Here is a 16,578-nt window from a genome sequence, read left to right on the forward strand (position 1 = left end):
TTTAAAGCTCCTGCGTGTGTTTGGTATGCACGGCTGGTCGGACCCTGTTTCTTGGATTGCATGGTGGTCTCTTCTGACTGTGACAAAGACTCACAGTCTCTGCTTTCAGACCAATGGAAACATACTTTATCATTATCCACACGGCCAATAGGTATCAGTCCAACTTTGACCGTGTATTTGAGGATTCAGAAACAAGGCTATCATGTCACAGTTGTTCTGTGGGGCACTGTACATTTATATTTTTTACAACATAGTTTCTCTCCTTGAATTTGATTGGCTAAGCTGTCTGTGTTTGTGTCCGTCTGTGCACTAGTGGTTGGGATTCATTTTTCAATGAGTCTCTCTGTAGGTTGCATTGTTAGAAGTGTTTTAATCAGTGATGCATTATATTATTTGTTCTGAAGCCCTGATTCATTCAGAAATCGCATACTGTATAGTAGGTACTACATTTGGTTTGAAACGTATTGCTGATTTTTAAAAAAAGTATAGTCTATATATTATGAATATAAGAATGAATAAAATTCGTATGTACTTCATCCGCCATGTTGTCACTGTCATATGGCCTACGTTATATGTTACAGTTGCGTCACTTTCTGCCATTCACAAATCCTCTCCCGTGGCTTCATGGGACATTAAAGTGTCCATCGATTGCGGTGAAGTAGTCACTAGTGGGTTATCCGGGTACTTTTCGCCTACTGTTTTTCAAAAACTATGTATTCGGACATAATACTTTGTTGCCATATTGTTATTCGCATAGTTGGGAATTATTCGATTTTTAATGCAGCCCATCTTTAAGAGAGAGTCATTGAATCATTCACTCAACCGATTTGTTCGAAGCAATGATTCATTCAGGGAAAAATAAGTGGCCGTCTTTATGAGTAAGTCGATGAATCCTTCAACCATTGTAAATGAAACGTTTAGATAATAATATTTTATATTAAAAATAAGTTTAAATGACTAAATAAATAAATAATACGCCAAACAGTATAGAACAATAGTGAGTATAAGATACATAATAATATTATAGAAACTATTTTCCAAATAATATTTTACTCATTTATAATTGAGTCTTTTTGCATGAAAATATTTATGCCTTTTAAAGGATGGTAGTATTTGGGGGTCTGTGGCATCAAAGAAATGTAAACACCTCACACAAAGCCTTTGTCCTCACTCTCATCTTATTTTCTTCTCTTTTTTCCTTATTTGTGTCTCATATCAATGATTTAACCAGCACTTCTCGTGTTTTCAATCTCACCCTTTCTATGTGGAATTAATGTATGTTATTAAACATGTGACTGGGGTTGTGTTTGTATTGAAATGAAAGCTTTAGAGTAAATTCTGTCAGGAAGACTCAATAAGTCACTTATTACCTTCATGTTCTGGAAAGATCAGAACTTACACATGTCTGAGTTCGCAGATGCTGACGCAAACAATTCTTCCATCCTCCCATACCTCCCAGTGGTCGTCTGCGCCCCTGCCTTCGTCTTCAGGAAATGCAGATCCCGCTATACCCTTGGTTTGCGCGCTACAGATGCATGGGGCATACGCCAAAGAGCTTTATAAATATTTGCTTGCTGGGCTGTTAATAAATATATGCTTGTGTTACATCTTTTTATCTCCCGAGTCTTTCTGGTAGAACTGGTTTCTTTGTTCACAGTGAGCTGGATTTAACCAAAGAATGCATTTCCACCTTGACAGTGACAAAGAACAAACAGCAGTAAAAACCATCGATGACCTTTTATCCTTTCATTTTTCCACAACAGCTTTTATGTGGTGATAGACGCTGTACATGCTGAGCTGTTATCGAAGTAGGCCTACAATTCTTTTTTCCAAGCGAGACTGAATTTCATTCTCAATACGCCTTTCTGACAAGATCAGTTGACTAATTTCTAGATGCTCTGTACACTTAGATTGGTCATACAGGAAACAGAAGCAGGTTGCAGCATTGGATTAGTGCATATTATTAGATTGGAAATTCAGATAAAATCTACATCAGACTCAGTGCTCATTTACCAGAACCCTTTCTCTATCATGCACACACATTCATAACACAGACGTATGAGTGAATGAGTGAATGAGTGAATAATGTGTATATGTGAGATTACACTTCTCTTGTGGATGGAGATATAAAAGACATTATGCATTTTATTTTGTATATTGTCTTGCATCATGTGTGCTGGCAAAAAAAACATTAATTATTTTTGCTGAGCCTGTAAGGAGATTTTTGAATTATACCAGATGCTTGTTGTCTTTGAATGTGTGTAAGGGGTGGTAGGAAAATACTGATTTTTACTAGGCCTATGTATTTTTGGCAGAAAATACACATTTCAACTTGAAATAAATGCTGTATAAAATAATTATAATTTAAAAGTTCATGACAAAAGCCCTAAAATTCAATTCAATACAATACAAATGTAGCCCATACATTTATAGGCCTATACAAAGTAATAAATAACATAACATATTTAATAAAACACAAAATAAAAAAGGTACAAATCTTAAATACCGTCTGGAACCTCATTATCTGATTACGGTGAAAGTACATGGTTCTCATAAAATAAAAACAGAAATAAATACATTTTACACATTTCAATTTTACATAGGCCTATATATCAAAAAAGAAAAGAGGTCATACAATAATTAAATATTGAATTATGTATAAAACCCATGACTTTTAAATCATTAAACCTCTCTGGTCTAATCTCCACTGTTGTGTTCCGCGCACGTCACGAAACTACGTTTCCCATCATGCTACCCAGTGCCACAGTGGCCGCGCACTGGTTTATAGAAAAGCGCGCCGCCGCGTTCTCATCTCGTGCAGCGCAGTTCGCTCGAGCGGTCTGAACAATGACTGCGCGAGAGGATGATGCGAAACTGGAGAAATGCGTGATTTAACACCAATACTGTATATTGCACTGTTTCATACGTTTTTTTCAAAACAAACACAATGAATATGTGGATTCCTACAGAACACGAGAAATACGGAGTCGGTAAGTTTGCTGTTTAATTCTTCACGCGACTCTGAGCGTCTGTTAAGGCTACTATTGAATCAGTGTACCACACACACTGTTTGTTTGTTTGTTTGTTTATGTTTCTGATGCGGAATCTGCGTGTTTTGTTGACTGCTTTTATTTGTATGTTTGGCAAAGAAACAAGTGTTTCGCTACTTTCTTTGAGTAGCCTAACTGAGTTTACTGTGTATGTTGTTTAACGCAGTGTGTTGTTGAATGGAAATGAACGCATTTGATCATACAGTAGTCATGTCCTGTATTGCATTTCCTCTGCTAGATTTAACGTTTTCACCATTTACTCTTCTATTTAGCAATTCAGACTATTGTGAGTGCAATACAACAACTGTGAGATTGTGAGTGTGGTCTGTGTTGTCATTCAAATTAGAACATAATGTGAAATTAATTTGATGTTATCCTATGACATTCATGCCATGATTTGAGTTTCGTGAAGTATTGCTCTGCTGAGATTTCTGTGTTTTATCTATATCTCAGTTGAGGTTAATGCATGCTCATGTATTGGTGAGATAGGTCAAGTAAGGTTTTGCACCATTGCCAATCCTGACGAAGATAGTTATATAAAGGGAAGTATAGATTGCATACAGTGCTGGGGTAGTAGCTAACTGATGACATGTAATCTGGGTTATGTAATTAGATTCCAAAAATTAATAGATTGTAAAAAATGTAAATAGATTAAATTACGTTTTAAAATGCTGGTAATCAGTTCACACAGTTACTTTTTTGATTACATGACTACATTTTATTCTCACAATGGCAGATAAATCAATTGATTCTTCCGTCTGTTTTATTTTAAATGGTCCTTTCTAAAAAAAAACTTGTATAGGTTCAGAAGGTCTTCCAGGTTTGTGGAATTGCACATGTACACACAGACCAGCCACTGAAAACTGAGATATGCTCACTGGATTTACAGAATTTTCTCAACATTGCATCTAATCAACTCCTGACAAACACATTGATTATTATTTTAATGATCACCCAGCGAGTCATTTAACCACGTATTACTGTCTTTGGGAGGCTTTTGTCTTTCAAATACGTTAAAATTCATGTATTTTCATATACTCTTTGGCCTAATATAGCTATTTTCCTAAAGTACGCTCTGAGATTTTCAGTTAATAATAATTTAGGTTAATAATAAAATTAAGTCAATAATAATATTAAATAATACAATTAAGTTCATGGTTCGGTACTATACGGTTATCCGGAGCACACGATGGCCTACCCCTAACTCCGCCCCTAAACCTACCCGTCACTGGGGTTAAGACCAATGAGGGATGAATACGGTTTATGACACACGTGTGGTCCGGATAACCGTATAGTACCCCTGACATGACATGCAGGTAAAATAAATAAATCAATTAGATATATTTTTTAATGTTTTACTTTGATTTGTTATTTTTAAAACAAATTGTGTGATTTAATTAGCTTTTCATTAAACTCACAAAACCCATGTTCTATCGTGAACCCCAGTCTGAGAAACCTTGACATAATATTTAATGCTCTTCATGTTATTGTTGATGATAATGGATGGCGTATAAATGATTTTCTTTCTCTTTGTAAGCTAAGCTTAAATGGGTAAGAATCAAGTCAAGTGTCTGCATTTATGGATAGAGTGATTCTTTAACTGATGAAGTAAAATAAAGTATGGTATTAGTCTATCTGTACTTTGAAACTGTGAAGGATACAACTCCAGAGAAGCTGTAAAATTACTTTTTTGACAAATTATGACAAATGACTTATCCCTTATGACAAATGACTCTGTCATTTCATGCCATTTGATTCTCACGAGTGATGATCATGCTCATTTGATTTTAATCTGATATGTCAGATTGTGCCTTAAGGGAGGTTGGTTATCAAGTTTAGTCACCACCAGGCTATCTATCCATATCTGTGTCCTGCTGGTTATTTTGCCAGCTGGTTGAAGGAATTCATCAGTGTGATAAATGTATTCAAAGCTGAGCAATGAGACCCAAATCTGTGGGCAAATAATGCTTGTTAGAGTTTTCTCTTCATGTATCTTGTCTTGGGTTATATGGATTTCCCTGAGGATTTTGTCATTTCGCTACGTCCGTTGCTTTAAAGTGGGACTCTCATCCCAACAGGGATTTTGGATTTTATATCCAGTGGCTTCGTACTTTTTGTGCTTTTGATCTTTTTCCAGAAGCAAAATCCATGTTTTAGTGTTTAATTGGAGGCTGGCGAGTGGTGCTTTTATGTAGAGTAATGAAGAATGACTCTTGGCCACTGATGAAATATGAATGAACCCCCACAGTCACCGCAATAAGACGCCAATTAGCCCTCAATTGGATTAATTACTGCTAATTAAATCAAGGCAAAGTCATACCAGTCTCAATGGCCCTCTTTCAATGTTTTTTTTTTACCTGCTAACAGGAACTATGAGATGATATTTTTTGCCCTAATGTTGTTTTTGACAGCCGTGGCATTTGAGGAAACAGACTCAGACGCTGAATGGGTGGAAATACCCACTTTTTTGTTGGAACCTTTTTTTGTGCATTTCTTCCTTTGCTGTCTTCGTTTCACAAGACAAATGTGATTAACTGCGAGCCTGAAATAGATTGAGGGTGGAATATGACTAACTTTTAAAACTATTTAAGCTTCTGTGGATATTTTCTATGAATCAGCCTGCCTAGTTTTACCAATTTTAGAATTGCTAAAAAAAACCTGTGCCCTCATTTGATAAAAAAATAAAAAATAATCCACACCATTGTTGAAGCTGATATGTTTTCTGTCAGGCATGACCATGCACGTGGTCTACATCTTCTTTTACTTAAATGCGTTAAACTTAGATTTATAAGTTTAACTCTAAAACTCTATGAATTTGAAGAACATGTCTGGATCGTAATTAATCCTATAATGAAAAGTATGAAAATAAAATATTAGAAACAAGAATAAAAATAATTGTGAAGTTTGAGTAAATATTATATACAATAAGTGCATATTAGTTGTAATTAAATTGCAATATAAACTATACACATATGTATTAATAATAACAAATATCTACATTCCCCCTCTCCAAATTCTCAAATAGTGCAGAACAATGTCTGAAAAACAAATACTTTATTTAAATTTTAAATATCTATATATTATATAATTTTGTTGTGCAAAATTTAATTAATGCTAGAAAAAAAGTCTAGGCTGGATAATTTGGATTGCTGTAGTATGTTAGCTTTTTTCATTACAGGAATTTTGGTGGTGGAAATGCAAAAAATCTTAATGGTCCCCAAAATAATACCTATTTTCTGGTAACACTATAGTTTAGGGTCCATATATTACCGGTACTAGGATATTGACTGTTTATTAGTACTTATAACATTTATGCCTTATTCTGCATAACCATGATGATACATCCTTTAATCCAACCCAATACCTAAACTTAACAACTACCTTACTATTAATAAGCAGTAATTACGAGTTTATTGCGTCATAGTTAATAGTGATAGTTGGATTTAATCTAAAGTGTCACCCATTTTCTTTATGCAGTTTTTAATATCACTTGATTTTTTTGGAGAAATGTCTTTCTTTGAGATGATGAACCCAGTGAGAAGTGAATGATTTGGAACAGAGCCACCAGAGGGGTGCTGTCTAAAGTGCCCTTGAATGCTCAGTGAGCCCAGAAGAGCTTTGACTGGGATGTTCTGGTGTGTGTTTTCATGGATGTGAATGTGTTCGGCCTAGGGCTAGCCATTGTTTCCTATAGTATCCAATCCCCCTGGGAGAGTGGAGCGGGCGATGGGGGTTAGTGCTGTGTGGAAGTGGGGCGTCCAGGGTAAGTGGCCACCCTGCGTGATTCCCTGTGGGATTTGCAGGTTGTTGTGGAAGTGCAGCGAGCCATTCTTTCATTATAGAAAATATTCTATAATGACCTGAGCCAAGGGATCTGAGTGGGCGGGGCTCCTCAACACCTCATCACATGTAATTGCCTTGGGACCACGCCCCCAAAAGAGCTGACGCAGTGATTCAGAAGGACCCGCAGGGAGGCCAGGACACAATATCCCATTTCTATCATGACTCAGGCTCCAGATGGGGGAGCATTGTGGGTCTGGAATAACATGCATTCATGCTACATACTACACGTGGATAACACACAGCTTCTATCTAGTGCAAAACATACACTTTTATTCCAATTTGTGTCCTTCCATCACTGTAAAAAATTCTGACCTCCCCAACTCAAAATTTTCTAGTGACTGGTCACATCTAAATTTTTCAATTGGCCCAAATTAAATTTGATCAATTTGCAGAATTTTACTTGGGCCAATTGAAAAATTTAGATGTGACCAGTCACTAGAACATTTTGAGTTGGGGAGGTTAGAATTTTTTACAGTGATGGGATGAAGTTTAAAGGGGACCTATTAAAATCAAGTCTTGATTTTGTTTGTGGAGTCTGTGTTTGGCCCGGGTTTTCAAAGAACACATTATTTTTTATATATTTTATATTCTTTCAGCACCCCTCTTCCCATTCTGTCAGTAACGCTCTTTATTACTTCCTGTCTCTATGAAGCCTCTCTTTCAGAAAAGCGCAGTGTGCTCTGATTGGTCGGCTGGATCCATGTGTTGTGATTGGTCAACCGTTTCGAAAATGTCAGGCCCCTTACCATAACCGCTAGTTTCAACACTACTGACTCAACTCAACCAGGCCCCGCCCCCTTTTTAACGTATACCTCGGGTGGGAATTATTTAAATGAGGAATATTGTTACATTGAGAAAACTCAAGACTACAATGGAGGCATTTCACAGTGTGTTCAAAAACAGTGCTTACTGATATTGAGAATAACTCCCATTGGAGTGACTTTTTGCTTTGTACATTTGTAGACAATTTTCATGCATCACACACTAAAGAAAGTTGAAAATGTAAAAAATCCTTACAGGACCTCTTTAAGAAGCAGTGCGAGCCATATCTAGAGAGCAGAATATCATAAACTGTAGTCTTTTTTGACTTTAGCTTGTAAGCAACATCCATCAGCCTTGTTTTTGAAATGAAATGCATATGCAATAATCAGACAGGAACCGACTCACTTGCAAAGACAAGAACCTTTCTGAAAAACCCCTATCCTTTGAATCCGAAGCCTAGCTCTTTGCACAAATCCCGTTATTGATCCTAAACCAAGCACAATCCCCCCGACCTCATAATCCTTCTGACCTTTGACCTCCTGTTCAGGGTGCACGTAAACAGGGAGATTATTAATATGCAATTGGTGGCTGGAACGTGGATGTAATTAAATGTGCTGCTGAATGCCTCATTAATGCAGGTTAAAGGCTTCTGTGTGAATGGGGATCGTGCATGAGGGAGAGATGAATGTAAAGAGAAGGACGTTCGTTATCTGTGCTCTTGGCAGGAACGAGAGCTGCTGGTGTCTGGCTCAGGCAGCGCTATAGATATATGGCTTTCACAGACATCTGTTTAAGGACTAGATCACGAGAATGAAAGTAGTGGCATCGTTTACTCACCCTCTTGTCGTTACAAACTGAATCATATTAATTATACGATTAACCGATTGAAAAAATAATCATTAGTAAAATCATATGACTTTTAATAAAACAATTTTAATCACTTCTATGATTTTTTTTTTTTTAAGCACAGTAGTATCCATATACTTCATTATATGGAGAGAATTTTCATAGTTTGAAGTGAACTCTTCATTTCCAAACCATCTTTCTGCTTCTTTTGCTCCCCCATTTGTCATTGTTTGGCCAAACAGGTCCCTCCCCAAATTCACACTATCTAGAATTCAACATGCTGTGTTCTCTTTGTTGTTTAAGACTTTTGTTGTCTGCACTCAGTTTGAGAGTGTGTTGAGTCCAGTTGTATACCCAGAGCTGCCTTTAAACATGCAGTGGAGGCGTCCCAGCAAGCCAAACATATGTTTAGATGCGGGATGTCGAGCTTTCGCCAGCTCTTCCGTGTTCTTCTTCATACCCACTGAGTTGCTCCTCATTAAGTCGCTTTCCTCACGGCTGACGCCTGGAGTTTCCTGTATCCCACTGGTTGTTCTTCCTCCGTTCAGATGGTTCTGTGATCTCTGCTCGCCCTGACCTTGGTGTTAAACCACTTATGGGAGACGATGTGCCATAAACATAGACTACAGAGGTGCTGGGGTGTTGTTATGTTGTAATTTTGGTTTATGTCAAATGATACGTATGCGTGTTGTGTTTTTGCCATGGGTGTGTACATGTATAATAATATAGGCTATGCACTTACACACTGTCTGATGTTAATGGAATAGTTCACCCAAAATTTTTATTTGCATTATTTATTCCATGATGTTGTCCACCTACAGCACAAGTTCATGACAGTTTGCTAATGTCTGACAAGCTATAAAAAGGACAAAAAAAGCCGACTTGTGCTCTATAATCCTAGTCAAAATCTTTATTTTTGAGTGAACTATTCATTTAACAGGCGTTCCGTCTTTCCTTCTATTCCAATTGGAACAGATTGGACAAGTTTCTTTTTTTATATCTTTCGTTCCAGACACTTGCACACATGTTCATGTCTCGACAGATTTTCTCCGCTCTGTCCGTGGGGAAAACGAACTGAAAGTGGACCTGAGAGGCCATTAGCTGTTATCTAAGCTGTCAGGCGGTGCGATACAGCATTCGAGTCCTCGCCTGACTGCTGCTGTCAAGGCAACCGCACCAAATTCTCTGCTTTAACGTATCTCGCTAAGACTAGCTGCCATGCTTTCTCGTGGACTTGATATATCTAGATCACTTTACCCCCTAGTAAGGCCAGGACGAAGGTAATACTCCCTCTCAGGGATGCTATGTGAACGCAAACCCCTTTTTCCCACCTATACTTAATGCAGATCTTCTTGCAAGCAGCAGCAAATTAACACCCCGCTGATTGTTAATGCATCTCTTCCTTTCCGCGTGGACCCATATTGACCTTATTGATTCGAGACTTAGCAACTTGTGCAGTTGCTTTGGTTTATGTATGTTACCGAGTAGAGCATGGAGTTTTGCATGAATTTTGCATGAAACACTTGAGCTTTTTGAGTTTTCATTTATTTAGTGGTTTGGGAGAAAGTAAATATCTTAAACCTGATATCACGTGAAACCTCTTATATTCATGGGTTTTAACACCATTTTATAAAGCAGATGGTTTTGACTTTGAATATGTGGTTCATCTATTCTGCAAAGCCATAACCACATGTAGCACATTAAAAATGGTTATTAAATGCCCCATGAACACAGTTTACCGTGGTAAAATTGTAACATGGTTTATTGTGGCTTATTGCTGTGGTATACATTGCTGTAGTGTATTTTTTTATGATGATTGATTGATTGATCAAAAGTTCTCCTTCACTGACAGCAAAGTGTGTCGTTTCTCTAACTATTGTTTCCTTATGGGATTCATTCGCTTTTTGAATGATTAGCTCTGTTGAAGCCCTTTGCTTATATGCAAAGGGATTCTGTTGGATTTCGAGTAATCCAATAAATCACTTTAATTCGCTTCTCATTATTTGAAGTTAGTTCGTCCAGAGAGGCAAGTTCTCCTTTCTCCTTCTCATCATTGATTGAATGGGGTCTGCTTAGCATTCAGATGGCGGCATCCGACACAGTTTACGAGCATTCAGGGATTTCCTCCTTTGCTTCAAGCCCTTTTTTATGTTCACACACTTTCTTTTGCCCTTTAAACACTTTAATTTCACAAACGAGGCCTTTCTTCGTAATTCTGAGGAGAAATATTGTCAAAAAATGTTTGCATGACACCGATTTGTCACATTCCAATGCTAGATTGCCTCAGCGGCGTGCATGAGAATCTGTGTCGGGCCCGTCCTTTTGGCCGTTACAGAAAGCAGCCTGGATCAGCTGGAGACCCAGAAATTTGGGGCAGCTCTTCGCCCCCTGGTATTTCTCCACCTGGTGTCCTTATTTGACTTCCCTCAGGGTGTGAATTAAGTCTTAAATGAAGTGCCACTCAGCGACGGCGACTGTAATGGATCTCCTTTGTGTGGCCAAGCGGCTGAATTGGGTTCGCCCGACCCGCTGGGAGATGATGTACAGTGAATAAATGCAGATGGATCTCTTATAATGACGACGGGAGCCTCAGGCGTAATGGCGTTTCTTCTGCTGTGTCACGGTGTTATGTCGCACGTACGGAAGAGATAAGAACCAGAATGAATCAAAACAAAGTCAATGGGCTTTTCACCCTTGAAATAGTTAACCATGGGTCTAAACCCCCAGGTTAAGGGAATCCTGGGTCATTATCTAGCTTCACATTTCACACTGCTTATAATTTACCCGAGGTTAACAATTAATCCTGGGTATTCATAATCCAACGTTTCACACTATACATTCCTAAACCCTGGGCTACATTATTATTTGCATATTTGTGGTGTCAGTGTCTTTTATTGGATGAACAGAGCACGCGATCTGTTTACATAAAAGCTCTAGCATTGCACGTCCTCATATTGCTGAATGTACTATAGTGTTTATACCATAAAGGTAAGAATGAAACAGTTTTTTCTTCACTTATAGTATTGTGTTTTCAGTCAGCATCTGACAGGTTTCCCTCTCAAACACCAAATTTACTGTCATATACAATGTGCATTGTGCAGTGTTTCCATGACTGTCCAATGCACGCAAACATGAGCGTGCGATAGGTTGTCTGTTGCTAAGTAACATTTTGACAGACACAGCATTGTTTCACACTGTACTAGTTTGGCACTGCAATGTTAATGTTAGCGGTGCTAACCATGCTTCTAAATGACAAGTGTGAAATGTTCCTTTACCCGGGGTTAAAAGTAGTAAACGTTAAATGACGTTAACACGTGGTGAAAAAGCACAGTGTGAAAAGCCTTTCTGTTTTTAGGGTAGAAGTGGATTAATTTTACTGAGTATTAGTCACAATTTATTAGGCTTAAGTGATAAATTTAATCGTTATAGTGTATTACATGTTATACTACACTTTTATCCATCCCTACACTACACAGTATGATCTTGCTTGTATTTTTCCAGGTGATAGTTCACAATGACATTGTCTACAGAAAGAAAGAAGCTCACTAACTTGTTTGTCTCTCGTTCCCTGCCGGTCTGGGCTCTCGGGTAGAGCTTTGTGGCTGCAAGCGCTAAGGTAGGTTAGCATAATGAGCAAAGATGCTATAAATACTTGAATGTAAATGGGGCACGCTGCATGTCACATACGCTTGACATCTCCAAATAACTGTTGGTGCTAAACCACACTGCATTTTATTTTCTGTGAAACAATAGTTAAATTTAGACCACCACAAGCGGAAGCAATGTCTTAATTTTGCTGCAATTTTTATCTGTTGCAAAATTTCAGTGTCATATTTTATTAAGCCATATTCAACGTTTTGTATTAAACTTTGTATTACACATGTCACTCAGATGACTAAATGTGTGGGGCGCTAATGTTTATTTGGAATGGCAATAAATGTAAACAAATCAATTAGATAGAAGTAGAGATTTGGGTTGGGGCGATGTCTACCAATTTGGCATCAGACGATGTCTACAGTGAAACATCGCGATGGACGATGACATTCTCATTTTCCACACTATATTTTCCTCTACATGTCATCAGCAATTTAGATTTTGGCACGCTCTGCAGCAGCTGACCGCTAAGGATTGAATGTACAATAATGTGACATAACTGCCAGATTTAAACTTTCGTGCTATGGCTGGCGCTGAGCCAAAGTTGGACGCGCTCAGCGCTGTCAAATATCACAACTATTCAGTGTTTTCAACCACAAAATGTTTATTTTAGGTTTCAGACATTTAAATACATATAATTTAAAGCAAAACCATACATTTATAGTTTGTAAAATACACAATGGTGTCTATGGAAGCAGCAATAACAATCCAATCGAATATATTTGCTGACGGGTATTATTCATATCAGATACGCAGTGTAAGTAACTATAAAGATTACTCTATTCTTCGCCCAGTTCACGCGATGCCGGCTCAACGTCGTGATGTCTGTCAGCCATCGCGATGGACGATGGCATCGTCTATCGGCCGAACCCTAACAGAGATGCACCGATTGCAATTTTCTTGGTTAATTAATTTTTTTACATTTTCTTTTGTGTGTGTGACCAGCGATACAGATTTTTCCTAATTCCGATTTTCTTTCTAAGAACTCAAATTGATAGTATACAAACAAGTCTACGCAAAGTTTTATTTTGAACATTACCATTATGATTCATGACCACCCCATACCCTCTGTGTTTGGGATGGCCCCTACCAGGCATTACCTGGGAGAATCCTACTGGATTACAGAGGAGAGACTAACCACAGCTTCCCATCTGGACGTATAGTGTTTGGTTTCAGCTGCCATTCTGACTGGACTATAGGTTAATTTGGCATTCTAGTCCATTGCCCAAGAGGAATTCTGGGACAGTTTGGCTTTCTGTCTATCTGGGCAAAGGTCTGGCTTTGTGAGACTGTCCCAACCACAGCTGTTAGTTATGCAAGTGTGTTTACTCCATTGTTTTGGGTGTTTTGGGTGCACTCACAGTACATTAACTTACTAAAGCTTTAATTCCCATAATGCACCAGGTCTGGCAAAAGTGAAAATGCTTGCACAGATGAGGCTTTGCTGTTGTATTTGTGATGGAAAGGAGTAAAACAGACCCCCCCCCCCCCCCCCCCCAATATTCTTCTCCTCTTTTCCGTTAATCGTCCAGCTTGTACACTCTTCACACCTTGCCTGTCAGGCTCCACAGTGTTTTCTATGAGCTTTATTTAATTACAGATGTGTTTATAGGGTGTAAATGGCTGCTGTTGACCCACTTCGGGGCAGAAACTGGGACACGTTTTTTTCAGCCTTCATTTGCTCCTCACGATCAATTCAGTTCATGCAGAGGCTAGCATGAATAAATTAGTCAAGCTAGTTGCACTTAAAGGCACTGTTGAAATTAGGCCTGCAGAAACTTGGTTTAAGGTATGGTCAGTAATTCACTTCCAGACTAAGCAGCTTTCTGTTGGTCAACCTGGCGAATTCACATGACTCAACCCTGGAATGACTGGATTTCACCCACAAAATTTTGCCAAGCAGCCTAAGTTTCTTTTTAATTGGAATCTGTAATTGTGCATTATGCAAAACACTGGGGCTAGTTGTCACACTTTCTAATATGCTGTTATTTATTTGAAAATATGCAGGTGGGCACTGCCAATGTGTGCTAAGGTCTCTCATTCCCTGATGGAATGAGGAAATTTGGTCACTCAGGGGAAAAACGAGCGTTATCAGTTTTTTCGGTATACTTAGGCTGTGTGTCGTTCTTCAAGCTTGTGCAGTAATCCTACATGATCCGTAAACGTCATACGGCGCTTGGCAAAACAACCAGGCATTCGAACCTCTCAGCTTGAGTGGAATTTGAAACCACGTGCATCTTTCAGAGGTCAGCTTTAACATGCGCAGATTTCCGTAGATTGTTTTCATCTTGCCTACACCTTAGACTCATTGTTTCCTGCCACTTTCGGGAAAGGTTTGGGTTTCATGTATGCATAATCCAGAATCAGATTTGTTTGGAGTGACCAGGCAAGAAATGTCCGTATTTGCCCACTATATTATTCCTGCGCCCCAGAGAGCTCAGGAATATTATGACGTATAGGAGTCTGGAAAGGGGGCAGTTATTGATTCTCTTAAGCTAAAGCAGATGTCCCGGCCACTCCTGACGTGCCAGTGGCTTAGGACTCAATGCATGGGATGAAAAATTCTCCACAAAAGGGAAAAAAATGAGCGCGTGTGAAGTCCATTAGGCGTGCTTTTAGCACCGCTCCTCTTTACAGCTAAACTTGGAAAAGAATAAGATGTTTTGGACATAAATCCGCCTCGGAATGCCGTGGTGGATGACTGTGGTGTTCCTCTCGGTATTTGTAGGAAACTTAAACCCAGTGTTGCATATTTAGCCCAGATATACCAAAAGCAGCTGCCTATCAAGCGTGATAGTTGTGGTTTTCCACGTTAATTTCATTCTTTTTCCTCCTTTTTTTTTACCTTTTTGAAAATATGCTTAATAATAATGATAAGCTATTATTATTTTATAAGATCAAAAATGACAACAAAATAACAATAATTTGGGGCTGTCTAATTGTTATGCTAGCCATTTAAAAAGTAGTTAATTATCCACATTTGATCTGGAAAGGAGATAACGTGTTCTAAGAAACCCTAAAGGGATACTGTGAAGAGATGGGAGGAATTTTTTTTTTTAATGCTTTTGCATTCTCTTGCAATTATACAGTTGGGTAATTATATTGTATATCATTTGCGGTGTTACATCCAGCGATTGTCTGTATTTCTTCTGTTCTATATTTTCGTGTCTTGTTGTTATCCTAGGTCAGTTCCTGTGCTTAATTGATGGGGTGTGCCGGCGCGCGAGGCGTGTCCCAGCTGATGGCATAAAGAGGACTTGGGTGTGGCGTGAGAAGGCGCGGGAGAGACCAGCTTTGTTTTGTGTTTGAATTGTTGATCCGTGGTTGTGTAAACTTTGGAGCAAACAAATAAATCCGTGACCTTTGTTTGCCGAACTTTCTCCTGCCTTATTTGTTACTATATGAGAGCCAGTAGTAACAAAGTGGGGGCTCGTCTAAACACAATTTTTTCACCGATATAATCTATTGTAATCGGAGGCTGATGGGACGCTCGCTCGCGTGTCTTCGTCATTAAATCGGGCGTTGTTTTTTTTTGGCGATTGCAAGTAATGTGAACAGAGGAAAAAAGCTGTGCGGTTGGACATTGACTAAACCTAAACGTTATGGTGACTTGTGCGTTTCTGGGACTAAAATGAATGTTTGTTGTCTTGTTGGAGGTAATCCGAGGCTACACGGGAATATTGGACATGCGGGTAAGTTCAGCGATATGTATTTAATTAATTAGCCATAACCTTTCTTTTTGTGCTTACATTGTAGGCTGCGTGTTTTTGGGTCGTGTGGTTTTTTGTTTTTGAACTGGTCTGTGGCTAGAGCATTGGTCTCGGGGGCACTACCGAGGAATTGGAGAAATCGCCAGATTACTGGTTGTTTAGCCACTCCTGCGGGCTTGGTGTTTAATCCATCCCACCGCAGGCCTGTTTGAAGATCCGCGTCTAGTTAATGTGTGTGGGGTACTTTTTGTAAGCTTAAGAGAAATGGTTATGTGGTTTTGAAAATATCGCTGGCCTACCCGGCTCATGTTTATTTTATTCAGATCATACAGACTGTAATAAGAAACGTTGATTTGAGTTCTTAATAATACGGTCTGCATTGTTTGAAGGATGGCGTCTTTGGTAAAAACCTTTGTAGAGAAACCATCGAAGGTTTTGTTAAATGCATTGACAAAAGAACAATTAATAGAACTTGCTGATCATTATAAAATAGAGCTTACAAGTAAGCGATATAAAAAAGAGATCAAAAAAATAGTGACTGAAGCCTTGTGCGCTAAAGGTTTACTGATAGCGTCTGCCGATGCATCTGAAGATGATGATGATGAAATAGGTTCTCCGCCTTTAGGTCATGCTGAAAACTTAACCTTTGCTGAACAAAAAGAATTGTTACTCTTACAATTAGAAAATCGTAAATTAGAACATCAAATGCATAT

At 38.6% G+C, this 16,578-nt stretch overlaps 1 protein-coding gene across 1 annotated transcript in view; it reads left to right on the plus strand.

Annotated features, from left to right (window-relative positions):
• Window positions 1–2,804: 2,804 nt before the first annotated feature.
• dock4b (dedicator of cytokinesis 4b) overlaps window positions 2,805–16,578 on the plus strand; it is an 86,316-nt gene continuing 72,542 nt past the window's right edge. Inside the window, exon 1 of the mRNA XM_079624217.1 lies at window positions 2,805–2,990. Within this exon, the coding sequence (XP_079480343.1) occupies window positions 2,948–2,990 (43 nt within the window). The 5' untranslated portion in view covers window positions 2,805–2,947. The remainder of the gene's footprint in view (window positions 2,991–16,578) is intronic.

This window comes from Phoxinus phoxinus (genome assembly GCF_949152265.1).
Source record: "Phoxinus phoxinus genome assembly, chromosome: 9".
Lineage (NCBI taxonomy): Eukaryota > Metazoa > Chordata > Actinopteri > Cypriniformes > Leuciscidae > Phoxinus > Phoxinus phoxinus.